This window comes from Apodemus sylvaticus, chromosome 8 (genome assembly GCF_947179515.1).
Source record: "Apodemus sylvaticus chromosome 8, mApoSyl1.1, whole genome shotgun sequence".
NCBI classification, from domain to species: Eukaryota; Metazoa; Chordata; class Mammalia; order Rodentia; family Muridae; genus Apodemus; species Apodemus sylvaticus.
Genome location: NC_067479.1, coordinates 26928014 through 26955394, shown reverse-complemented (window position 1 = coordinate 26955394; position 27381 = coordinate 26928014). Strand labels below are relative to the sequence as shown.

The window sequence follows — 27381 nt, the reverse complement described above, 5'->3', positions numbered from 1 at the left end:
GAGCGCGGACGTCGGACCGCGTTGATTTGAATTTAGAGCCTCGTTCCCTTGCGCGGAACGTAGAGCGAGGAGTTAGCGTTCGAATTCACCCCACCCTCCTCGACGCCATTGGATGGTTCGCGGACGGCGGCGAGACGCGATTGGTCGGTGGCCTCTTCCCGCCCCGCGCCCTGGTTGGCCGGAGAGCACGGAGGGAGTTAAAGAGTCGGCACCCGCAGTGGGCTCTGCGGGAGAAGCTAGAACTTCCACGCTGCCCGCGAATGTAGGTACTTCCTCCGTGGCCCCAGACCTGGACTCCTGTTTCGAGTTGGACCGCTCTGGTTTCCTGGCTCCAGACGTGTCTGTGAGCGCGCCTAGGTGTGGAGGGGAGCAGAGAGAGGGGCGCCTGGAAACTGAATGGTCGCTGGAAGTGAGGTCTCTGCTGTGACCCGAGGGAGCCCGCTCAACTTTGATCTTCCAAAAGTAAATTCTTTTCTTCTTCTTTTTCCCCCTTTCTGGCTGTAATCCTTTTGGAAGGAATGCAGCTCGCCTGTGGATCCTGGAGGGGGAGTGGTCTTCAGGAGAAGTAGTTTAAATCCCCACCTGGATCCACCCTGTCAATCACTCTGTTCAAGTGAAGACTAACGTGCCAGTAGTAATAATAACTGCAGTTCTTTATGGGGTTACTTGGGTATCCGGAGGGGGTTCGTACTGTTTGATCTTGAGATCATTAATAAAGAAAACAAGAAAACGACGAATAGAAGTCGTTTGGTTGGAAAGGTACTTGTTCTTAGTGTAATCAGATTGGACCAGAGCTCACAACTGCTTGGCTGTTTCATATATGCCGCCTAACTTCCGTGCATGTGTTGCTTCCTCCGAAAAAATGATACCAGCAATGCCTCACCTTCCCCAGCTTCCAACGTTAGTTTCGGGATCATCTGAGAAAACGTACAGGATCGATTCTCCTTTGTAAGCAACTTAGTACAAACTAACCCCAAGAGGATTAGATTTGGAGTGAACTCTTTGTGAGATGTTTGAATGTGTTTTGTCAGGATTAATATCCATGATACTCAATAATCTTAATATGTGTACTTCTGATTTCTTTTTAGTTTGCTTCCTGGGCTATGGGAGATGTCAGCGAATTAAAAATGCAAATAACACCAGAAACTCCAGGAAGGATCCCTGTTTTAAATCCCTTTGAAAGTCCTAGTGATTATTCTAACCTCCATGAACAAACCCTTGCTAGTCCTTCTGTCTTTAAGTCCACAAAACTACCAGTAAGTTTTTCTTGCCTAGTTTTACAACTGATTTTAAGTGAAAGTAACTACAAATGATTTTTAAGTGTAAATACAAGAAGAAGATGGCACCTAATCTTCTAATGGTTCTTTCAACAAACATGATGTGAATGCTCTTATGCATAAAGGTGAACATAGAGGAACTGCCCCCACCAACACAGACCTTGCAAGTTATCTGGTCACAGTTGAGCTGTTCATATATTCCCTCGGACGAAAAACAGCAGCCAACAACAATATGGAGGCAAATAATGCCACATTCTAATAAGCGATTATGGATACTGAAGCTTGAATTTCATATTATTTTTCTGTCATAAAATAGTGATACCTTTGTTTTCTTTTGCTTGGCCATTTGAAAACATTTAGCTCTAATAAAGCTTGCAGTTACTATAAAAGGGAGCAAACTCCTGCACTATTGGGATAAACTCAACAAAATGAGCAATTTGAAAATTGTGACGCATGTGCTCTGATTAATGTTTATCAGAAGGATGGAGCATAGGAAGTGTGCTTTTTAGGACACCAGGCAAGGCTCCATCGGTGTAAGTTTTTTGACTTTGTTACACTGGCAAGGTTCTTTTGATTGGTTAACCACACTTACCTAGAAAGACTGTAAAACAAGGTGTGCTGGCCACTTTTATGTCAGTTTGACTTAAGCACAAGCCTCAGACACAGTTGAGAAGCTATGTCCATTAGATTGCATTACAGCCAAACCCGTTGGACATTTTCTTAATTAATACTTAGTATAGGAGGGCACAGTCTATTGTGGATGTCCCCATTCGTGGACTGGTAGTCCTGAGGTCTGTAAGAAAGCAAGCTGAGAGCAAGCCAGTAAGTAGCACTCCTCCATGGCTACCTCAGGTCCTGCTTCCAGGTTCCTGTCCTGTTTGAGTTCCTGCCCTGAGTTCCTTCACTGGTGAACAGTGTTGTGGAAGTGTAAGCCACACAAGCTTTTCTCCCAGAGTTGCTTTTGGTCATGGCACTTGGTCACAGCCATCGTAACCCTAGCCAGGACACCAGATGGCTGTTTCTTCTGCATTTTTTTTTTTTTTTTTTTTTTGTCTGTCAGCTCAGACAGGGAAAAGTTGTGCATGAGCCAGAGACAGTTTATATAGTTATTTCATCGATTTGGCCTTACAATATTAACTGACTATGATAAACTTCAGCTTATTTTAACATCCAGATTAAAATTATCTCAAAAGCAAATAACGAGGCTGGGAGGAGAGCGCAGTTGGTGGCATGCTTACCATGTGCAGATCTAGCACAAGGATGTGAGTAACAAGGTCTAGCACAAGGTCCTAGAGCCCTAGGACCCACGTCACAAAGCCAGGAGTGATGGATATTTGTCATCCTAGTGCAGGGGAGGTAATTACAGGCTGGTTCCTGGGGCTCCCTGCCTAGCCAGCCTAGATTACTAATGGGATATATCAATGAAAATGAAGACCCTGTCTCAAAAACCAAAAGGCATAGCACCCGAGAGATTGGCCTCCAGCCTCCTAGTGTGCATGTGTGCAGACAGACAGACAGACAGACACACACACACATCGACATAGATATGCACAATATAATAAAAGAATGCTTTCAATTCAATTGGGTTTGGTTTGGTTTTGGTTTTGGATCAGTTTGGTTGGTTTTGGTTTTTCCAGACAGGGTTTCTTTGGGTGGCCTTAGCTGTCCTGGAACAAGCTCTTTAGACTAGGCTGGCCTGAAACTCACAGAGATCCACCTGCCTCTGCCTCCAGAGGGCTGGGACTAAAGGCTTCCGCCACCACCCAGCATCAGTTAAATTGTAATTAAACTTCAAGGCCAGAAATTATAACATCTTGCCTGCCTCCCTCTGAGGATATTTATAGTTACAGTTTTAGATTTGAGTAAGGTTTGGGATCCACTGAATAGTTGCATATGGAGAAGCCCCAGGTGGTATTAAATATTTTGAGGATCAGTTATTTCAGGAGCCTGTTGGAGCTACTTGTATAGTTAAGATTTCATTCTCAATGACAATAAATATCTTCACCCTTTGGTAAATTAACCGTGGGCATGGTTTCTCCTTCATGCATGCTAGCTAATCTTATTTCTATAGCTTTGTTGATCTGGTTTTTAGAGTATTGTGCCATTTTTAAAATTATTCAGAAGAAGTTGGTGTTTTAAGAGATAGTATAGCCGGGTGGTAGTGGCGCACGCCTTTAATCCCAGCACTTGGGAGGCAGAGGCAGGTGGATTTCAGAGTTTGAGGCCAGCCTGGTCTACAGAGTGAGTTTCAGGACAGCCGGAGCTACACAGAGAAACCCTGTCTCGAAAAACCAGAGAGAGAGAGAGAGAGAGAGAGAGAGAGAGAGTAGCAGCTTGACTTAGTGTGATTTTGTTACATTTGCCATTTAATTTAGAGCAATTGAACTAGATTAGAAGGTGTAAGCTTCAAAAGATTGTTATATCTACGGTTTTGAAGGTAGCATTGGGTATCATTTTGATGAACTATTTTAGTTTGATTTTCTATGTATATTTATTTTATTAAGACTCCAAGGGAATTTAGGTGGTCTATCGATCAGCTGGCTGTAATAAATCCTGTAGAAATAGACCCAGAGGAGATCCATCGCCAGGCTTCCTACCTAAGTCTTTCTCGGTAAGTTTTCCTTTCTCCTACTTGAGTATAATAACAGACTGGTGTAAAGAAAAAATAAGAACTTCGAAAAGCCTATTATTTATATGTGAACATATATCAACAAAGAAAAAAATTAATGTGGATTTTTTTTTCCTTTTTAAGTTTAGATCTGGAAAGGTCCCTTGACTTAGAATTACAGTCTGTACAGGGATCTGTTTCTTGTACAACTGACACATGCACACACATGCCACGCCCCCTCTCCCCCCACGCCCCACTCAAAACACTTCTGCCTCCGTAGCACTTGGTTAGAAGGAAAAGCACTTTAACATTTGTACCTTTCTGTATAGTTGTCTTTGTGATGTTTGGGTTGGTGTCTAAGAATAAAACAAGCTTCGTTTCAGTTGCTGCCTGACCAGGGAAGTCTAAAACCTAACAAGTTAAAACACACTGAATGCAGCCGCATTTGTGGCCAATAGAGAGCTCTGGGCATCATTCAGCTTTAGCACAGTTGATGGAGGAATCTCAATTCCTTTAAAAGAGCTGTGAGTACAGAGACAGTATCTGTGAGTGCGCATGCCTCGGAGGGGGTGTGGAGCTCAGAGGGCAGCCTTTAGGAGTTGGTCTCTCCTCCCACTTGGAGTCCAGAGGTGGATTTCAGGCAGAGGGGTGTGCGTGACAAGTGCTTTTACCTGCTGAGCCTCTGCTGTGGGCCCACAAATTCTCTTTCCTTTAATCCTGCATGCCACCTGTGTAGTCTGCACTTCTTTGTGGGTGTGTTAGGTGATTTCCAGACGCTAGTGTGCCTCAGGCTTGGGCTGTTTGGTGATGTTCCCTGAGGCGACAGCATGCACTTGGCCAGTGGACCAGAGCTAGGTTTTTAATTGGCAGATTGCTAGGAAGCGTAACTTAGAGTTTAAGGAACCTTGCTTTTTACAGTCTGATCTTTTTTTTTTCTTTTCTTTTATTGCAAGTAAATTTTTTCCCCTCACAAAACATACCCTGATTATGGTTTCTCCTCCTTCTGTTCTTTCGAGTTCCTCCCCATCTCCCCTCTGGGTCCCACTCCCTTTCCAGTCTCTTTAGAAAACAAATGGGCTTCTAAGGGATGATAATATAATATAATATAATATAATATAATATAATATAATATAATATAATATGGTAAAACAAACCTATACTTTGTGGTTGGGTAAAGCAAACAGAAGGACCAGAGCACTAGAGAAAGCACAAGAATGCGGCCCACTCAGTCCTAACTGGAAACCATAATCTATGCACGTAGGAGCTGGTGCAGACCCACGCAGGCCCGTGTGTGCTGCGTCATCTGTGAGGTCACGTGAACACTACTCACGGTGATTTAGAAGGACTTGTCTCCTCAGTGTCCTCCATCTCCCCTCGCCCTGACACTCTTTTGCCTCCTCTTCTGCAGTGTTCCCTGAGCCCTGAGACAGGGATGTGATGGAGACGGCCCATTTATGCTGAACGTTCCATGTTCTCTGCATCATGTCTGGCTGTGGGCATTTGTTCTCATCTACTGCAGGAGGAAGCTTCTCTGAGAATGGCTGAGCAATGCTTATAGTCTTTTTTTTTTTAATATTTGAAAAAGAATCAAATACATGGCTTTGCAGTCTTTAATTTTCTGTCATAAGATAGGTGCATTGTTAATCCAGAGCAGTGGGATCTTTTCCCCTTCGTCCTTAGAATTTATTCATAAACGTATCTGTTGAGATATCCTTCGGAACACTTGGCCGTCTTTCTACTCCATTTCTCTCTGCTGGGTGTCCTGGTGACCATTATCATCCATATCACCCATAATCAATACTCACCTGAAGTCTTAGGCAAAAGGGACTAGGCTGAAGAGAAAGCACACAGGATTTTAAATCTTAAGTAATATCCTCTGTAGGGAAGATTAAAAATAAGTCAAGTGAGTATATGAGTAATGTTTGTGTCCCCCCCCAGAATGTATACTCTGTTTTATTGCCTTATCTCTTCAGTACATTGAGTTCTGTGATGTCATCCGCGGAGATAACTCCCTGAGCTCTGAGGCACTGCACATTACCCCTGCCCTGAAAAGCTAACTGGACAGCTAGCCCTCAGTTGCAATAAATTTTACAAAAACAGGTGTGTTATCTGGCTGAGTTTAGAAAGAGAATCTTAGTGTATTCGAGTCGGTGGATTTGTTGTAGAGGAGGAAAGGGGGAAGCTATACTAATGTTAATTTACTGATGTAGTTCATTGCATGCTTGTAAGACTTCTACCAAAGGCAGTGAACACGCTCTCCACAGACTGCGTCACGTCATGCTTGGAAACAAGCAATGGCCGATGACACCTCTCTTAACTCGCCAGGATCCTCAGGCCTTCCTTTGCTGTGTGTAGCTCGCGCAGGTATATCGGAATAAAGGAAGACATCAGGGTTCAGAGCACTGCCGCCTGTGTGCATATGTGGTGTGCAGCAGTGTGCTAGACGTGGGACTTTGCCCTGTCTGCCACTGTAGAGTTTTCAATTCCAGCAGTTACCTGGTTCCAGTAATTAGCTGAGTACAGGCTCAAGCCCCTCTGGTGAAATTGCAGAAGGATTTGGAATGGGCTAAAGCTAGCTTGGAACTTCCTGTAAAGTACAGTTAGTGCATATACAGTTATTTTGATGCACTTATCATATGGCCACGATGGTGAAGGCTGCCAGTTGTTAGGCTCAGAGGCTGTCGCCCATGCTAGCACGTGCAGAGCATCATAGTTTATTTTGTTATTAATTCCTTGACTTGAAAAATTCATTTAACTGTAATTTCTGAAACACACATACCCTCACACAGACTTCCTTTTCTTTTTCTTCTTTTTTTTTATAAGCAGGAACAGCTATGTATATGAACAGTTACTGAGGAAAATAGTTTGAAATTATTTTTTAAATTTTATTTAACAATTTATGGATGGATTGCAACCATTCTTTGCTGGCATAGGCTAGAGAAGTGGTCTTCCACAGCTAACTGCCACACCCTTGGCGGTAACGCCGTGTGCCTGGGACCCAACATTTTATACTGCATTTTATAGCAGAGAAATGTGTGCTGTAATTCTGGATTTCATTAGAACAAAAAACTATTTATTTGGACAAAATTTTATATTGTTAGTATATTTTAGAATTAATATTTTTGCTTATCTATTCAGAACAGTAGGTTCTTAATTTCCTTTCAGAATTATGTTTATCCTAAAATTACCACTATAATGAAATTGCTGTAATTGAAAAGTAGAGAATTTGGATAGTTGCTAGTTTTCTATCGAATGAAATACTTCATTTCTGTTACTTAAAAGCATTTTATTTAAATTATGTTATTGGTAGGAACTTGGATCTATCAATACAAGCCTTTTAAAAGAAAGTTTTCTTCCATCCAGAATTTGACTAAGAGGAAAGTAAACATGACAGCTAATGTGAATGTCAGAATACCTCCATGAACGAAATGCTTTTTAATGTTCAATAAGTTGAAATAATGGCCTGGTTATTTTTCTTCTTTATCTCTGTATAGAATAGATAAAGATGTGGAAGACAAAAGACAAAAAGCCATTGAAGAGGTAACTGAACACTGTTATGATCATTAAGTCAGCCAACAATGAATTCTGCATGTGTGCCCTCTCCTTTAGGAAAACTTGAAATCCTTCACTGTCACAGCTCCCCTCTGGTCCTCAGTGCTCCCCTCTGGTCCTCAGTACTCCCCTCTGGCCCTCAGTGCTCCCCTCTAGTCCTCAGTGCTCCCATCCAGTCCCTTGTGTTACTCTCTCTGGCCCTCAGTGCTCCTTTCTGGTCTTCAGTGCTCCCCTCTGGTACTGAGTGCTCCCGTCTGGTCCTCAGTGTTCCCACCCTCACCTCCCATCTATTCCTGCACCCTTCTGAGCTCTTTACAAGACCTTTAGTTTTCAGCTGTCTCAATTCTCTTAATGCTCATGGAAGTCATTGGCTTAGTGCTCCTCTGCCTAGGTTTGTCTGGTTTGGGGCAGTATTCTCTGTTCATCATTTCACGCTTAAGGCCTAACAGAGTTTGTCTTCCCTGTGCTTTCAGAAGACCGATGAGCACAAACTTCTGGTTCCAGTTGGAGTTTATATAAAGGAAGCTGAGTATTTTGAGTCATCCACTGTATACTTTCCATATAAACTAGTTTTGCCTTTTGTTCTTAATTCTTAAGGATTTAGAATATATTTCATAAGATGGTTTAATTCTCCTAAACTAGTTTCACAATTACCTAATTCTTTCCTCAGAAAGAATTTATGTCAGAGCAGCACCTTTGAGCTTCCCTGTTTACCCTCTGGTCTCGACTACACATTTCTATTCCTTAGCTACATTGGTCATCTGTCCCCTAAAAGATTTATATGAATGGCCTGTTCTGGAGTCAGGTGACTGGCCCCTCCTTGATTTTCTAACATATTTTCTGTCCCTTATACTTCAGATTCCAACCTTATTTTAGAAAATGATATAATGCTTAACCTGACAAACCTTGTTTTCCTTTTTTGTCTAGTTTTAGATTTCCACTGTTATTCTTCCCTGGCTAAATATCTCAGGGATAGTTTTCCAACATTTTGGAAAATAGCTTCTTTTTTTTTAGAATCCTGGAAGTTGTTTCAGGGAGAGTTCAGCAGGTAAAACATAGGGAAATGAAATCAGAGTGGAAGTCAGATTTAGCATGTCGTATGCGGAGTATATTTAATATATACACATCCAAAGCAAGCCTGTCGACTGTAGAGAGAAGGAAAGCTGTCGTTATCAGTCTCCAAGAAAGCTGCTGCAGCTCTCTGTGTCGTGGGGACTCTTCTTAAATCTGTGTGCCCTCCTCTAAATATGCTATGCAGGCAGCGTATCCGCACTGCCGTGGGCATCTTGATTTTATTTTATTTTTCTTGATCTTTCTTAGATTTTTACAAATATTCACCCATACAGATTTTTTTGTATTATAGTAAGTGCATAAACAATGCCTTGTTGATAGATGTTAAGTCCTGTTCATCATTACAGTGTGTGGTCTGTACATGTGTTTCTTGCAGTGGACTGCCTGGTTAGCTGGAGGCTCTGGGTTTTCAGCCTGGGTGGGCGTGGGTGGGTCTTACCTTGTTGCCTCCCTAAGAGGCCAGAGCATTTCCGCTTCTTGTCCATGATGCTGCTGCTTGTTTCTTTGCTTTTGTAATACTGATTGTTACCAGAGTTTGAAATGTCTGTGCTCTACTTGTTATTTTAAATGCATCATATTTGGGCTCTAGTTCATGTTGAGTGTACGTGTAACCATGTGTGACACTTCCTAAGTTTATGGGATCCTCTGTACTTTCCTATAGCGTTATCTCCTTCCCATTCCCTGTAATTTTACCTGATTTCCTAACAGACTCATCACAGCTTTAGCTAAGGAAGTTAGCTTTTGTCCCCTCTGTAACAATGAAAAGAAAACATTCTACCCTGGAAACAAAGGAAAGTACTGCATTAGGAACAAAAGACGCAGCTATAGATAGAAGATGAATGGGTGGAAGGATGGATTATGGTAGGTAGGTAGGTAGGTAGGTAGATAGATAGATAGATAGATAGATAGATAGATAGATAGATAGATAGATAGATAGATAGATAGGAGTGTACGTACATACAGATAGATGATTTTTGTTCATTTGAGTAGAATAGCTTGTGGCATGAGTGCCAGCTGGCTCTCTCTTTGTAAACCTAGGATGTTTTCAGCGATTACTCTTACCCATACTATAAATACTCAAACTATAGCCAACTTCCAGCTACTAAAATGATATCACCAAATGGGAAACGTACGGTTGTCATTCAGTCCAGCACAATGAGACAGATTCTACCAAGGTATAATTAACCTCAAAAACATGAATACTGGCAAATGTAAAATAATGTATAAGTAATACGTTTTGAATGGTTGACTCTGTAATTCATTTTACTGTAAATGTATATACTTGTACTTATAGAGTTGACTTTAACTATACTCGTCCCAATTCCTGAACATTTAGAATCAGGTCTAGAGAGCCAGCACACCATTTGCTTATATGTGCACATTTTTCTCCATTTACTGCTTCTAATCTTAAACTTGCCACCGACAAATTGGCAGAGAAAGCAAAAGTAGTTTACATGTAAATAATATCCTTAGCTTAATTTGTAAGTTTCAAATTTAAATGGTTGATTTAAAGTATTAAGACGTCTCTCTGTGTGTACTTTACATTTCTTCCCCCTTAAGTTCTGTCAGTTGTGTTGAATATTAACATTTAAAAATTACTGTTAGTATATATGACACCCTTTGATGGTTATTTGAAAATAATGAAATAATGAAGATACTTTTTTCCCATTTGTGGGGAGTTTAAGCCTAATTGTACAACTTGAATTTTCCTAGTTTTTTACTAAAGATGTCATTGTGCCCTCTCCCTGGACTGATCATGATGGAAAACAGCCTTCAGAGCTTCATCCCAGTAAATGTGAGTACTCAGTGTGCAAAAACCAGGGACTAAGTATTTGTGAGGATTCAGCATGCATCTCCAAAATCCTGACGGTAGGGAAACACTGTGAAGTACCTACCCTTTACGGGCCTTGGTAGGAGGCTGCTCCAAAATCATTCTCTGCAGGACAAGATTAACTCCTTCTCAGGTAAATATCAAAACTCAATTGAAATATGTTTGAGTGTTTGTTGTTGTTGTTGTTGTTGTTTGCTATTCTCTTCAGAAAGCATTTTTTATGACCATTGTGAGTATTAATTCTAAGGAAGCCTGTATTGTCTTCATTAAGTGTTAATAGTTGGCTTTAAATATATAGAGAGTTGAATCATGAATGCCATTTTCAGTGATTTTTTTTTTTTTTTTTTGAAGGTTAGTATTTTAAATAAAATCCTCAGGTCACTTGGTTTTTTGACGATTTGCCTAGTTTTTACACAGACAGAGAAAGGGTGGTGATGGGAGATTTGGGGGTGGGATATATGGCACAGCTGTTCATCTGTGACCTGTGCAGAGACTGTGAGGGGCACGGCAGTCCCACAGACAGTGGGTGTCTGATATTTGCTCTCTCTGTCACTTGTTTTTGACCACTGTCTGTAGGGTGGGTGTGCTCTTAGTGTGAGGAAGGCATTCCTTATGGAACCACGGTGACTGTACCTACACGGGGTGAGCACTTTCTCAGCAAGGGCAGTGCTAAGTGCTCTCAGGAATTTCTTACAGTAGGAAGTCAGGCAGCCATTGGCCTCGGCTGTGGCCAGTGTAAAATAATGTATATTATTTTAGAAGAATAACTGCTTCACGTATCAGGTTACTGGGCTGGTAGGAGAGAGCGCCTGGGTTAAAGCCAGGGATCCCATACCATAGTATTGTCAGCCAATACAGACTAAAAGTGGCGTGGGACAGCGAGCGGAGACCTGGACTGTGGCTGTCCAGGTATTGACCAGAAGAGTGCTCTCCATTATTCAGTCTTTTGATTCTGGCTTTCTGTTTGGAAAACAGAAGGATGAAGCTAGAGAATTACCCTCACAGCTTTGGAATTCTGAGTTCATAGTGACATTTTCATAACTACTAGCCTCTCCCCATTCCCATTGTTTGAGAATTAGATTTTCTTACAGATGATGATACTTTCATATAATTTTAGTTTTTAGTAGTAATTTATATTCTGAGAAAGGTTTTATAAAAGTTTTATAAAGGGGGCCCGGCTTGTTGTAATGTAGTGTAGCAGCAGGAGGTGCTCTACAGACCTGTGCTGCTTCACGAAACAGTGTGGCCCTGGCTTTCAGGACAGTCGCACTCCTGCGCCCAGTGCAAGCAATTAGATGAACAGAGCTTGTTCCAAAGTAGCTTTGTAAAGCTGTATTCATATGTGCATGTGCATGGGCATGTTTGAAGATGTCCTCCTCATCCTTGGAAGACAGAAACAGTGTGTCCTCCTTCAAAGAGAGCAGACTTACTTCATGTCCAGAATAATAAAGCAGACGCTTCCCTTTGTAGAAGGCCTCGCTCTCTCCTCCTTTCCTTCCTTTTATTCTCCGCCCTCCTCCTCCTCCTCCTCCTCCTCCTCCTCCTCCTCCTCCTCCTCCTCCTCCTCCTCTTCCTCCTCCTCCTCCTTCTTTTTCTTTCTTCTTTTGTCTTCTTGAAATGAGATCTCATGCTCAAGGCTTGAACTGTGATCTTCCTGCCTGTAGTTGTTGAATTCTGAGATTACTGTTGAGAGACCACCATAGCTAGGGACTGCCATGCTGGGATCAAACTCAGCGCCTGTGCATGGTAGGTAAGTGTGAACTTTATTTTGGCTCCATTTTGGAGGTTTCAGGCCTCAGATGATTGGCCTTTCTGCTTCGGGCCTATAGCAGCACAGTGCATCATGGTAGGAGAGCTTAATGCAGGGAACCTGTTCTAATTGTGGCCAGGTAAAAAAGAAGGGAGGAAGGGTGGAGACTGTTGTCCCTCTGTTCCCTCCAAGGGTCTACCCACTGGCTCCTAAGACCTTCAAGTGAAGCCCCACACCTTCAAGCATATACATTTTTCTTTCTTTTTTCCTTCTTTCTTTTTTTGTAGTTTATTTTTTATTTTTATTTTTATTAAACTAAGAAAATTTATTTTAAAATATACAACTCAGTATTGACATTTTTTAAGTTATCAAAATAATTTATAATAGTTAAATGCCTCTTAAATATACATATCTTCTGAAGCTAAAAGTAATATGCACTCAACCAGTTTTTAACATCTATTTGGAACATTAAACATGATAAAAGTAGAAATAAAAAAACCTCTTATGAAGTAAGTCATCTATGAAAGGATATTGTGAAAAGTTCCTGAGTAGGCAGAAACCGTTCCATCTTCAAGAGAGAATACACAGCATAACTATGGCTTCATAGAATGGATTGGGTAGTATTCCTTCTGTTTCTATTTTGTGGAATAATTTGAAGAGTATTGGTATTTGATCTTTGAAAGTCTGAGATAATTCTGCACTAAACTCATCTGGTCCTGGGCTGTTTTTGGTTGGGAGACTTTTAATGATTGCTTCTATTTCTTTAGGGGTTATGGGACTGTTTAGATGGTTTATCTGATCCTGATTTAATGTTACTATTTGATATCTGTCTAGAAAATTGTCTATTTCATCCAGACTTTTTAAGTTTTGTTGAATATAGGCTTTTGTAGTAGGATCTGATGATTTTTTTTTAAATTTCCTCAGTTTCCATTCTATCTCCCCTTTCATTTCTAATTTTGTTAATTTGGACATACTGTCTCTGTACCCTCTGGTTAGTCTGGCTAAAGGTTTATCTATCTTGTTGATTCTCTCAAAGAACCAGCTCCTGGTTTTGTTGATTCTTTGTATGGTTCTTTTTTTTTTTTTTTTTTTTTTTTTTTGAGACAGGGTTTCTCTGTGTAGTCTGGGCTGTCCTGGAACTCACTGTGCAGACCAGGCTGGCCTTGAACTCAGAAATCCACCTGCCTCTGCCTCCCAAGTATTGGGATTAAAGGCGTGTACCACCACTGCCCGGCCAAAATACATCCTCCCCTCCCCTCCCCTCTAGACAGGGTTTCTCTGTGTAGCTCTGGCTGTCCTGGAACTCACTTTGTAGACCAGGCTAGGCTCAAACTCAGAAATCCACCTGCCTCTGCCTCCCAAGTGCTGGGATTAAAGGTCTGTGCCACCATCGCCCGACTTGTTTTCTCCATCTATGATGATTGAGAGTTTTGCTGGGTATAGTAGCCTGGGCTGGCATTTATGTTCCGTTAGAGTCTGTATGAGGTCTGCCCAGGATCTTCTAGCTTTCATTGTCTTTGGTGAGAAGTCTGGTGTGATTCTCTGGACTGCCTTTATATGTTACTTGCCCTTTTTCCCTCACTGCTTTTAATATTCTTTCTTTGTTTAGTGCATTTGGTGTTTCTACTATTATGTGACAGGAGGAATTTCTTTTCTGGTCCAATCTATTTGGAGTTCTGTAGGCCTCTTGTATGTTTATGGACATCTCTTTCTTTATGGAAATTTTCTTCTATAATTTTGCTGAAGATATGGAGCAAAATAAGACAGAATTGTTCATATTACTTATAATCCTCGTTTCTGCAACTGGTTACATGGTCTTAGCTCGTATTTATAACTACCTTCCTCTGCTACCCATTCTGTATTTCCTTCACCTTCAGCAAGCACCTCAGCATGTCTTGGCTCTTTTCCTGGAGCATTGACCCATACCTTCATTCCTGATGGGTCATCCTTTGTCATCCTGCTTGGATTAGGCTGTTGTAGTTTCCCATTGACTTTAATCACAGGACATGGTAGTACTAAGAGACGCCCTAGGGCATCTCCTGCACTCCGTACATAATCCTGCTTACCTCCATTGTGGAGAGGCAATCCAATTTCCCCATGGTAATCTGGATCTATCACCCCTCCTAAAACTGTTATTCCTTTCTTAGCCTGTTGGTTTAAGGGCATTAGAAACCCAAAATGGCCAGGGGAAGTCTGAGCTTCCAGCTCAATGGAATGTTCGTTGTGGCTCCTGGTAGGAGTACTCCCCCCTCTGGAACCAAAACTTCTAGGCCAGCAGAACCTAAAGTTGTGGGGACATGAAGCAAAAATTTTCCTAGAGGGTCACTAGGAGTGATAGTGAGTGGAACTATTCCCTTTTCCACCCCTTGATTCCTGGACCCGTGGATCCTGGCTATGAGAGAACCTCTGTCTCCGCCACCATGGCCACTTTGTTCATGTGCCCATTGTACTATATATCAGATGCTGATTCAAAGCATATACTACCATCTGAAGAACTCTGCCCCAACCCTCCATGCTGTTGCCACCTAATGGCACTGTAACTGTGTCTTCCAAAAGCCATTCCATCTTTGTATCAGACCAGCTGCTTCAAGATAATGGGGAACATGGTAAGACCAGTAGATTCCATGATCGTGGGCCCACTGTCACACTTCTCTGGCTGTGAAGTGAGTTCCTTAGTCAGAAGCAATACTGTGTGGAATACCATGACAATGGATAAGGCATTCCGTGAGTCCACGGATAGTGGTTTTGGCAGAAGCATTATGGGCAGGAAAGGCAAATCCATGACCAGAATAAGTATCTACTCCGATAAGAACAAAATGTTGTCCTTTCCATGGGTGAAGTGGTCCAATGTAGTCAGCTTGGCTGGTCACCTCGAGGAATGGTGCCATATCTGGGGCTCAGTATTGATTTCTGCTGTTGGCAGATCTGGCATTCAGCAGCAGCTGTAGCCAGGTCAGTCTTGGTGAGTGGAAGTCCGTGTTGCTGAGCCCAAGCATAACCTTCCGTCTTGGCCACCATGGCCACTTTGTTCATGTGCCCGCTGGGCAATAACTGGGATGGCTGGGGAAAGAGGCTGACTGTCCACAGAACGGGTCATCTTATCCACTTGATTATTGAACTCCTCCTCAGCTGAAGTCACCTTTTGTTGAGCATTTACATGGAACACAAATATCTTCACATCCTTTGCCCATTTGGAGAGATCTATCCACATACTTCTTCCGCAGGTGTCTTTCTCACAATTTTCCAATTGTGATCTTTCCAAGTCCCTGACCATCCAGCCAATCCATTTGCTACAGCCCATGAGTCAGTGAACAGTCATATATCTGCAAACTGTAATACCATGTGTACTGTCTGAAGTTCTGCGCACTGTGAAGATTTTCCTTCACCTGTATCTTTCAGGGTTGTCCCAGAAAGGGGTTGTAATGCTGCAGCTGTCTACTTCTGGATGGTGCCTGCCTAACGTGCAGAGCAATCAGTAAACCAGGTCCTAGTCTTCTCTTCTTCAGTCAGCTGGTCATAGGGAACACCCCATGAGGCTATAGGTACATGCTTGGCAGCAGATGGCATTGTAACATTAGTAGAAACCATAGGCATCTGAGCAACTTCTTCATGTAACTTGCTTGTGCCTTGAGGACCTGCTCTGGCCCGATCACGAATATACCACTTCCATTTGATAATAGACTGCTGGTACTTGCAGAAAGCAGAGACGCTCTGATGGGTTTGAAAGCCTAATATGAAGGTATTCGGACTGCATTCTAAAATTGTCTTGTGGTTTTGGCCAAAGCGAGCATAAAATCCAACCCGTCTTTATGACGCCCGTCCTGACAGTATTTAACAAGTAGCCTCCACTCGGGCTCTGGCCTACTCCTTACTGTTCTCAGTTACGATTAGTCAGCTCTGTGACTCTGTACTGGATCTAGTGATTGCTAAACTATAAGACAGAGGATTTAAAAACATGAACTTTTTTTTCAGACAGGGTCTCTGCAACTCTGGCTGTCCAGGAACTCTCTATGTAGACCAGGCTGTCCTTGAACTCACAGAGATCCTCTTGTCTCTGTGCCACCGCATGCACTGCAACATGTATTGTTGGCGCTGATAAAATTGAGTATAGTTTTATTCATCACATATCAGGGTTTCTTTGTCAAAATAGCCTAATATTTTAATTGAGTTTTTCTTAACCCATTTTAGGAAAATTAAATGACATAGTCTGTTTGAGATATATTGGCCTTTTGTGCTCATTCAATGTATATGCATATCAAAAAATTAATTGTATACCAAAACCATATATTATCTGTCATTAAAAACTAGTAATTACATGGTACCTTATTTGATATGGTCATATTTTATTTTTATTTGTTAGATACTTCAACAGAAACATACCAAAATCATAAATTTAGATATTTATCCTTAAAATATGAAAGACTGTAGTGTATAGCATTTTATTCTGGAGAATTTAACCCTGAATTAAATACGTACAAAATTATGATTTTCTATTTAAAATATTTTACAGGCCTAAATAGCAATAGTGACTCTCCTGTTGGGAAAAAGCCAAGTCTTCCTTCTCAGAAATGCAATGGTAGGTATGAACAGAACTGGAAAGGAGCCTGTTGCATATTAAGCTACATTTAACGTAAAAACAGTCCATATTGTACCATTCATTTCAAATTAGGACATTATTTTGTGAATGAGCTGTAAGAGCACTGACTTTTAAAAACTTACGTTAAAACAGATTGTATTCAGCCACGCTTTAGGAAAATAGCAATCGTGTGTTGCGTCTTGTGTAAAATGTGTGAATTGTGAGTTGATTCCTGGTATGGGAAAGAGTTAAAGCACAGATGTGTTGATACGAGAACTCCCCTAGTGTCTGCTGGTGTCTTGTTGGGCTCCAAGTACCAGCCTCACAGCCCGGGGCTGCCACCTGCCATTAGCTCCATCAGAAGCGGTGGGAAATGAAGCAGAGGATGGTGTGGAGTAGAGTGCACCAGCGGACTGGTCCCCTCCCCTGGGGCTGGGTGGCAGGCACGTGCACACCACACGCCATGGGCCTCCACTGTTGTTGTGTATGCATACTTCCAGTGTCTCTGCTTCCTTTTAGCTGCCTGCCAGACTCTGCTGTCTCTTCCTGTGGATTTTAATTTGGAAGCCGTATTAGGTAAATGCTGTATGACTTGAGTATTTCATAACTTAAATCAGAGGTTTTTATTTTGTTGGCTTTTTGTGAATGGTAGTGTTGTCATTAAACAGGAAACTGTCCTAAATTTTTCTGTTTCTTGAACATTTCCTGAATTAGTGTTTTTATCCTAATGAAGTTTACTGTGGGCAGCAAATGATTTAACATTTCAGTGGTGCAGGTACAATACTGATCACAAGTCAGGCATAGTGGCACATTCCTGGCAGTCAGCAGGCTGAGACAGGTGGATTGCCGTAAGTTCAGGGGCAGTCTGGGTTCCATAGTGAGGCCCTGACTCAAAACAGTAGCAACGGCAAATTAATAATGAAAAACTCCAAAAATAAAGAATAACATTTTAAGCATTATATATATTGAAAATATTTCAAACATGTTTTATGACTTTTTTAAAAATCGGGTGCTACACGTGTAGTTACTTGCTACAGTGACCAGCTTTCTTTTTGTTACCGGTACATACAGGAGACTATTTTAGAGTGGATGAAGTTGCAGACCAGTCTCCTGGGAACCTCAGTTCTTCGTCTCTCAGAAGAAAGCTTTTCTTAGATGTGAATGGGAGCATCTCCGACTCCTTGCCTTCAATGTCTCCCAGAAGCCCTCCCAGCAGTGCCCGAGGATCTCTTGAGGTGCTTCATCCAATTTATTTGTCCCCATTTACAGTGTAGACACTCTGCAGACGCCATGGGCCATAAGAAGTGGTTGGTCAGTGTGTCGTAGACACGCTTGGATGTAACTACTCCAATCACATCCAGGAATATTACCCTTGGGTGTTAAGTTTCCTGAGAATTCTCTCAGTTTGTATGTACGATTCTAGCAGACTTCAGTTCTGTACTTAGAGGTAGAGCAGTGAACAGATTGTCTCAAGGAGTTGCAGCCTGGGTTACCAGCTGAACTAACAAAAACTAACAAAAGATCAGCAGTGTAACAACTGGACTAATATTGATGGAGTAAATTAGAGATATTTTCATAGACAGCTACTTGATACAAAATGCAATGAATGATATGTTTAAACCCAGTTCATTTTATGTTGAAATCTTATTTCAAGAATTTTTAGCAGTCTTATCTTTGTTGCAAGGTGCCTTTTGTTGTCAGTTCTTGTGAACTCCTAGTTTATAAGTGTGTTGAGAAGAAGACAAAGAACATGCCATATAACCATGACAAAGAGAAATGAAATATATTCGCTGATTATTACTGACTTGATTTATTTTTTAATTTTATTTTTTATCACAGGAACAGTTTTCTTCCAGCCCCATTCAGAACAGTGCAAAAAAATACAGTTTGGGGAGCATAACTACCAGCCCCTCAGCTATTTCGTCACCCACTTTCTCACCAATTTCACTTCAAGTAGGAAAGACACCACTGTCAGGTATTTGTTCTTAAAAGGCACTTATAACAGTATCCGTGAATGCTTTGGTATTAACTAGTAGGAACATTTTTTTTTTTAAACAAAAGGAACAATGTCAATCAAATGTACTAGCTACTGCTATAAATTCCAGTACTTAGGAGGCAGAGGCAGAAGTATCATAAATTCAAGGCTACCCTGGGGACACTTAGCTTCATGGCTAGCCTGAGCTACCTGGTAGGCTTCATGGCTAGCCTGAGCCACCTGGTAAGGCTGTTGTGGAGAGTAAGAATGGCCCTCATAGGCTCATCTGCTTGGGTGCTTAGTCATAGGGAGGGGGATTCTTTGACTGACTCAGATTAGGAGTTAGGGTCTCGGTGGGGGTTCAGAAGCCTGTGCCAAGCCCAGTCTCTCGCCCTGGGCCTGCTGGTCAGGATATAGGTGTACTGCTCCCTCACCATGCACACCACCACGTTGACAACAGACTAACAACCCTCTGAACCTCTAAACAAGCCTGTAATTGAATGTTTTCCTCTGTAAGAGTTGTTATAGTCATGGTGGGTTTTTTTTTTTGGGGGGGGGGGTTGGGTTTTTTTTTGTTGTTTTTTTTTTTGTTGTTGTTGTTGTATTTTTTGGTTTTTTGGATTTGGTTTTTTCAAGACAGAGTTTCTCTGTATAGCCCTGGCTGTCCTGGAACTCACTCTGTAGACCAGGCTGGCCTTGAACTCAGAAATCTTCCTGCCTCTGCCTCCCAGAGTGCTGGGATTACAGGCGTGCACCACCACTGCCCAACTGTCATGGTGCTTTTTAATAGCAGTAGAATAGTGACTTAAGACAAAGACCCTGTCTCTTAAAAAAAAAAAAAAATAGGAGGGGTGTGCCTGAGGAACAGGGAGTCTGCTGTGTTGTCCTAATGCTGTCCTAAAAATGTAAGAAGCAACATCCATGAAGTCTCACCATTATGTCCTAAACAAGGACAACACCAATAGACATGCTAATGTGGTGAGCCCTAAAACCATATAAGTAACATGCAGACTGAACAGGTTGTACTTGCATATTTAGGAACACACATGGATATAACACAAAGGGAACGAAGCTGTGAATTTGATGAAGCGGTGGCTGTGTAGCAGTGTTTATTAAAGGACTAGGAAGGGGCAATTATCTTATTACATATCAAAAATATAAAGAATGTTATATAAAATAGAATAGAATGTCAGGTTCCTCATACATATAGAACCACTCTTTACTTCATAAACAGTCTATCATCATCAAATAAAAATGCCATATTAAAAAATAGACTGGAGCCGGGCGTGGCGGCACACACCTTTAATCCCAGCACTTGGGAGGCAGAGGCAGGCAGATTTCTGAGTTTGATACCAGCCTGGTCTACAGAGTGAGTTCCAGGACAGCCAGGTGTATACAGAGAAACCCTGTCTTGAGAAACCAAAGATACACCACACACACACACACACACACACACACACGCACACGCACACGCACGCACACGCACACACACGCACACACGGAGAGGGAGAGAGGGAGAGAGGGAGAAACTGGTGGTCTGTTTCTGTGCAGAATGCTTGTCTATGCATTTGCCCTCAGAGTCTAGGATTCTCAGGAAACTTTTCTAATCTAGTTATTTTGATAATCAGTATTTCTTTCACTCCACCAGAGAGATGGTAGGTTTAGAGATAAGTTGGTTTTTATATGCCTTCTTACAGAAACAGATTTTGACAATCAAATATTCAAATCCTGGAAAATATACTCAGTTAAGGTTTTTTGCCATTTTTGCTGGTGCTGGTGATAGTGTATTCTGGTTTGTTTGTTTGTTTGTTTGTTTGTTTCCAGAGTTGAGGACTACACCTAGGTCCTTGTGCTTGCTACCACTGAGCTAAATACACAATGCCAGTTAAGGTGTTTAAAATAAATCTGTTCAGAAATGTATGTGCTCTTTGAAAAAAAATTTTTTACCAATTCCCAAAAGGTTAATGTTTTTTAGGAAACTGATCATAATAAACATTTAGAAACTTAAACCTTGCCTTTTGTATATATGGGTGTAAACATAAGCATAGATGTGTTGTCAAACACATTCGTATATTAATTATGCTCGGCTCTTTTCGCTTTTCACACAGCATTTATTATAGTTATTTTCACAGGTCACTCAAATTGTTACCTCGAAAACATGCTCTTGAACAGTTTCATCCGTGCATCACTCTACTTGTCTGACTTTTGCTTTTGTCTTACTAAAGCCGCCCATGTTAATTTCCCAGAAGTAAAATTTCGTCAGAAGGATCAAATATTTTGAGGGCTCTTTTTTCTCTCTTGATGTACTTACTTGCAGTTGAACTCAGGTCTCATACACACGAGGCAAAGGCTCTGCTACAGAGCTGTAGGGATCCTCTGCCCAGACTTGTAAGGCTTTGAATGAATTTTTCTACTTTTATCAAAAGGTTGTATCAACTGAATTTTTCATTGTAAACAATATTAAGAGGAAGTATTTTTACCTTTTTGAGTATTGTTAGGCTTTTTATTATTGTAAATACTATTTTCCAGTTTTTGTTGGCCTTTGGGTATTATTATAAGTATTTTATATAATAAAAACACAATTTTTACACCTTTGCCTGGTACCCTTCTTAAGTTGTCCAAAAGCCAACTTGTTAGGGATCCTCTTTGTATATGAAAAACTTAGGTATAATGTAGTATAAATTATGAAGAAATAATTTGTAAAAAATAAAGCATTTTAGTTAAAATTTGCAAAGAGGAATAGAAACAATCTTTGGGCATGGATTTATTGAGGTAGACACTGGCCTTTTCCATTATTTTTAACACTAAAATTTCATGTCAGTAAGCACAATTGTCACAGGAATCCATCTTTTTTTTCTGGCATGAAAGTCATTTAAAAATGACTTTTCTATTTTTCTTGGTTTTGTGATCTGATTTTCCCTCCATTCCTTCAGAACACAGGAAGTTTACATTCCATTCCCCTGAAGCTTCATCCGGAGCAGCTTCTACCGGGATTGCAAATCCGAGCGTCAGGAGTCCCTACATAGACGGCTGCTCACCCATTAAAAATTGGTCTCCTCGGAGACTGAGAGGTGGTCCTCACTGTTTGTCCTCACTGATGCCCTTCACGCTTGAGGCTCACAGTGAAGGTGAAGAAGAGGACGTTTCTTCCACAGATGTCGCTCCACTAGGCACAAATGCTGTGGCAGTTCCCCTTCAGTTGAACTGTGGAACTTTGGCTTGTGTCGAGCCTGTAGCTGGCACCGCCATGTCTGTCACACAGAGTCAGCCTGGTACTGGTGAGAAAGAGGGAGCACTGCTGGAGAATGCAGAAAGCGAGAAGGAAAATGACACTGTGGATATGGTCGATCCTGTAGACACAGTAGGGGAAAGCACTTGGATAAAAGAGCCCGTGGAGAATGGGCACTCGTCCATGGCTGATTTCGTGAGTGGAATTGCCTTCAGTATTGAAAACTCTCATATGTGCATGTCACCTCTTGCAGAAAGCAGTGTTCTGCCCTGTGAAAGCAGTACTATCCAGGTAAGGCTTTTCAGTGTTTTAGAGTCTGTGACTCTGGGTGGGTATTCCACTGTGAGAATGATGGAAGGCTAAATGTGATGACTATACTTTTGATATTTTAAAGTTACCAGGACTTCTGAGCATGACGGTACACACTCTTTTGTTTGTTCGTTTGTTTGTTTTTTCGAGACAGGATTTCTCTGTATAGCGCTGGCTGTCCTGGAACTCACTCTGTAGACCAGGCTGGCCTCAAACTCAGAAATCTGCCTGCCTCTGCCTCCCAGTGCTGGGATTAAAGGCGTGCGCCACCACCGCACGACAATGGTACACACTCTTTTAAGGCGAGTACTTGGGAGTCAGAGGAAGGCAGATTGTTGTAAATTCAAAGCCAGCACGTTCCAGGCCATTGTGCAAACCTGTCTTTTAAAAAAAAAGAAAAAGAAAAAAGTCTATCCCAAAACAAAAGTACCAACTAAAACCAGGAGGATTCATTACTCATATTTCATATTCCTGTTAACCATCATCTACTTGTAATTGTAAATGATGAACAGAAAAGCAAGCAGGCTGCTGTTCCTGAAGCTTGCCGTTGAGACTGCCTCGCAGGAGTCCCCTGTTTGCTGAGGATCACTGCCGTAGACTGCGGTTCCTAGCATAGTATTGTACTCTGAAACGTGAATAGGTTTGTTTTTTCCTTAATGTGGTTTAGGGGAAAAAGAAAACTTAGAGCACATTTATAGGTAACTTTTTATATACTTGGAAACAGTGAACATTTTCTCATGGAATCACACATTTCCACTGTTCGAGAAAGCTGAGCCCCAGAGGCTTCGGTCCCTGGCGTGAGGAATCGCACAACTGCTCACCGAGCCTCACAGCTTTGCACTAGAGGCTGCGGTCTAGAATCCAAGGCTTTGCCGATGTAGTTAACAGTTAATTTTTATGTGCCGTGGTGTTCAGTATGCTTGGAGGCTCATTGAATTCTCAAGCCACTGCGTTCCAGTTGTCAATTTGGGCATGCTAATATTCTAAATAACTAACAATGCAATATAACCTTTTGCTCATTTTTAACTCTTTCTGAATTGTTTCGGTTATTTTGCAAAGTAATTGATTTCCTCATGCCATCTTCATACATATGTACTGATTTTTATGTCTATAGTGCATATACTGACTTCTGCATTCTTAAGAGTTTTAGAAAATTACAATTTCCTTTACATATTTTTAGCTTAAATACAGTAGTTAACTTTAGTTCTCTAGGTATTGTTAGCCTTTTCCTCTGGTGGTTTTCACTATGTTGGCAAAGCATTTACGGGGAATTACAAAATGTTGTTGTTGAAATATACTTAACATCATCACCTGTTGAAATCATCTGTCACATTTGTAGTCATCAAATAGCCGTCTCATTTCTGTATGGGCACTGCTCCTCTTTCCACAGCTGTCATAGACTTCCTCCTTACATCCGTAAAGTCCAAGTCTCAGTTTTACGTTTGGCCTGTGTCGTGCTTTCTTTTTGCACAGATTTGTAGAACCACAGCGCCCTTCCAGGCTGACACAACTGCTTCCTCCTAGCTCTTTGACTTAGTTCATGGCTTCTGCCATGGGATATGGCTGTCATCCCGTGCTGTCACTGTCCTGGCCTGTCAGTTCCTTTAGCCCCACCTGTTTTCTGGGTTCTCATTTCACTGCAACATTCAAGAGTGGTTTAAAGAAGTGGGTGCCTCGTGCTGTGCTGACTATTTTTGAGCTTAGAACTGAAAAAGCATTCTTTCATTGTGATCATGATTTTTTTTGTGATCATGAGTAATAGAATGGCTTCATAGGCTGCTCAGACTGTTCCTGAGGGGTGCTCCTAATCTGTCAGGAAAGGTAAAGGACTAGGTCGTGTGTGTGAATAGTTGTGCTGTCTGTGCCTGTGATCCAAAATTGTTTAAATTTTAAAGTAAACACCTTGCTTCAAAATGCATGCTCTTTTGATTATGATAATCCATGAATTGCCCCTCCCCAGGACACCCAGGCTGTCAAGCTGTCCTTTGACTAAGGCTCACACTGTCTGTCCCGCACTCAGTAGTCACCCAGCAGCTCTCTGTTAGCAGACTGACCAGTTCACTCGGGACTGGTATTTAAAGAGCTTTTTACAAACTTACTGTTGACTAAAAAGCACCAAAATCATGATTCTGACCATTCACATATGTCAGAACGGAGCCAGAGAATTTTCTCTTGAAGTGGAAAAGCAGTCCTAAAATATTTTGAGACCATATTCTGTAACTTTTATAAACATACTTTTAAATTGGGCTTAGTGGCACATGCCTACAATCCCGGCACTCTGGAATCTGAGGCAAAATTTACAGCCAAACAGGATTAGTGTTAAACAAATATGCTAGAGCTGGTCTGCTCGTAATAATGAAGTTTTACTCTGCCTAATTTGTAAGCTAAATCCTATCACAGTACATGTACATAGGAAAAACACAATAGAGTTTTTGTTTGGTATTATCTGTGGTTTCAGACCCTCCATGATAAGCAGGGACTATGTACTAACTTAAAAGTGTACAGATCCCTTTCTCCTTTGGAGCAGCAAGTCAGTATGATTTAAAATATAACAAATTTTATGATAATGTACCACTATGAACAGCCAGAGATGAATATTATTCAGGCTGCTTTTATTTTTGTACTACTTTTGAGTTTTGTACTGTTTTTGACAACTCTGAACAGTATTTAGAAAGCATACAAGCCATTTAGAAATGAGCTGGGACACAACCTGGAAGGGACACCAGTGGCAGTGCTCATTTTCATCTGGACATAATCCTAGAAGAGCAGAGAAGAAAAGCACTCGATAACTTGTCTACTGAGGCCAAAGAGATTACAGTTCCTTTCCATGAAATAGATTCCGTAAAGTACTAAAGTGAAAAGCAATTTTGTGTAAAGCCTTTATGATTACAGTATTAAACTTACTCACAATGATCACTATTAATTGTATTGTTCAGATATAGTGAATTATACTGTATGCTCACTTAGCCTTTACATTTCTTAAATTATTTCATGTAAACTAGAAAACTGAATATGAGTTTGCAATCTTATGATTAGGTGTTTTGTTTTTCATTTCCTTCCAGATGGACAGTGGCTATAACACACACACCTGTGGAAGTAATATCACTGATATTGTTGGGACAGAAAGCTACTGCAAAGAAAATGTCACACAGTCCTTTGAAGTGGAAATGAAATCTCAAGTTAATAACATAATGGTATGTAAAACACAGCTTGATAAAAAATATATGTAATATTTACCAAATGAGACCTGGAGGAAGAGAATGAACTGAACCCTAAACAGTATGTCAAAGTTATATCCATGGGGAAACAGGAAAGGCAGAAACTTTGCTGTCTTTGAAACATTTCAAATAGCTCAAAACCTAAACAAAAAATAATTACTATTAGAGAGGAAACTAGTACAACTGATTAATATAGTTAAAAGCATTTATAAAGATTTTGTGTTTGTGTGGTTGTATAAAATGCTCTCCTAATCCGACTTTTAGATGTTCATCATGTACTGATAGTATCCATCCTCTCCTGTTCTCTTTACCTAATGGATCCCTTAAAACTCAGTAGTCCATTAAAGATTTTCATTGTTCTAAGGAAAAGAAACATTTGACACCTGTCAAATATTTGTATTAATACAGCTTACTTCTGATATAGACATATCATGACCTTTTATGTGATCATTACAACTACACATTCACATTTGAAACCCATCGTCATAGGAACTGGACAGGACAGTCTCGGTAAATAGTTTATTAGACAGTATAGACATCAGCTGCAACAAGACCTCTCTCCCTATAACATTCAGTAAGAAATCTACCATTTTTCCTTTCATTTTGCTTTGTTATATGTAGTATCTAACAAATGTCCTCTAGCAAAGTTGATTATGATAATCTAGCTCACTTCAGTTATCCCTGTAAACCTAAGGGAGAGATTCTTTTGAAACCAAATATTAAAATACTATCTTTTAGGCTAAGGCTGTACAGCTCAGTAGAACATTTGACTAAAAAAGGAAAACAACAACCACCCAACCCCGACCCCCACCGGGCGGTGGTGGTGCACACCTTTAATCCCAGCACTTGGGAGGCAGAGGCAGGCAGATTTCTGAGTTTGAAGCCAGTCTGGTCTACAGAGTGAGTTCCAGGACAGCCAGGGCTACACAGAGAAACCCTGTCTCGAAAAAAAACCAAACCAAAAAACACCTGCCCCCCCGAAAAAAAAAAAAAAAACCAACTTTCTTTGCTCTCCCTTTCAAACCAGGAAATCTCCATGTAGATTTTTAAAAAAACGTTTTGAATGGCTCTAAACTAAAGAGAGGGTGTTCTTTTTTTTACAGCCAGGTCACACAGTGCAGAGGTGCTGGATGAACCCTCCAAGCCCACCTCAGTGCAGCAGTCCGTAGAGTCCCGACCAAGTGGCGCTCAGTGGCCCTCATGTGTCTGTACGGGGCTGCAGATGCTGTGTCAGGAATGGGCGCCTGCTTCACGAGATGCCTGCTTCCCTCCTTAATGTGAAACTTGCAAGGGAAATGAGTGACAGGACCAGAAGCTCACATTGTTAAATTTTACAGATATATTTTAAAATCAATAAATATTTTTATATTTGCTTCTAGTGGTTTAACAAAAAAATTATGGCAAACCTCATGGCTTTCTCCTGTCCTACAGGGTCAGTGAGCTGCTTGGTAAGACTTTGAATTTATCAGTTTGGAACATGAGAAAATGTTGAAACTGATGCACTATATATTTTTACATGAAACTATGAAGAATCTTGAGATATAAAACTTACAAAGGTAAAAAAGGAAGTAAAATGGACTTCCTAAAATTTCATTTCTGTGGGGAAATTACTTGGTTCATGGTATAATGGCTCTGAAACTGTAAATGTAGAGAGGTGCTACTGGCATCATCGCGCCCGCTGCCTTCTATAGTGCGAACATGGGCTGCCTCAGTACCCATACCTAGGCTGGGCAGGGTGATGAACAGAACACGGGAGAATCAGAATCACTGAGAGACTGGGATGCTTGTTGAGCTTACAACTCTGAAGAAACAATTGGGAAAATAGCTAAATAAATACATTTTAAAAATCTGTATTAGAAAAAGATGGATATAATGTGTTGGGGAACAAAGACTGTATTTTTGTACTTATTTTCTTAAAAACAACATACTCAAAATGACTCATTAGTCCTAGAAAATAAAGATTTACTACCATTTTGTCATTTTTA

General features: G+C 41.0%; 1 protein-coding gene across 2 annotated transcripts; it reads left to right on the top strand.

Annotated features, from left to right (window-relative positions):
* Positions 1-10: 10 nt before the first annotated feature.
* Bora (BORA aurora kinase A activator) lies at positions 11-27381 on the top strand. Of its 2 annotated transcripts, XM_052190805.1 has the most exons (12): positions 14-462; positions 1089-1256; positions 3782-3888; positions 7380-7425; positions 10222-10303; positions 16600-16665; positions 17185-17241; positions 17737-17900; positions 18505-18640; positions 21574-22160; positions 25241-25372; positions 26500-27381. In XM_052190805.1, the coding sequence occupies exons 1-12, from the start codon at positions 397-399 to the stop codon at positions 26563-26565; spliced, it is 1677 nt and encodes a 558-aa protein (XP_052046765.1). In that variant the 5' UTR covers positions 14-396; the 3' UTR covers positions 26566-27381. The 2 variants fall into 2 exon arrangements, with proteins under 2 accessions (XP_052046766.1, XP_052046765.1); XM_052190806.1 differs by lacking the exon at positions 1089-1256 and having other exon boundaries at positions 11-462.

Bases quoted from the DNA above. Each gene is read 5' to 3' on its own strand.
- Bora (XM_052190805.1), top strand. From the start codon at position 397: ATGGTCGCTGGAAGTGAGGTCTCTGCTGTGACCCGAGGGAGCCCGCTC. The intron at 16,666-17,184 runs GTAGGTATGAAC...GCTTCCTTTTAG, and splicing joins TCCTTCTCAGAAATGCAATG to CTGCCTGCCAGACTCTGCTG. The intron at 17,242-17,736 runs GTAAATGCTGTA...CGGTACATACAG, and splicing joins TAATTTGGAAGCCGTATTAG to GAGACTATTTTAGAGTGGAT.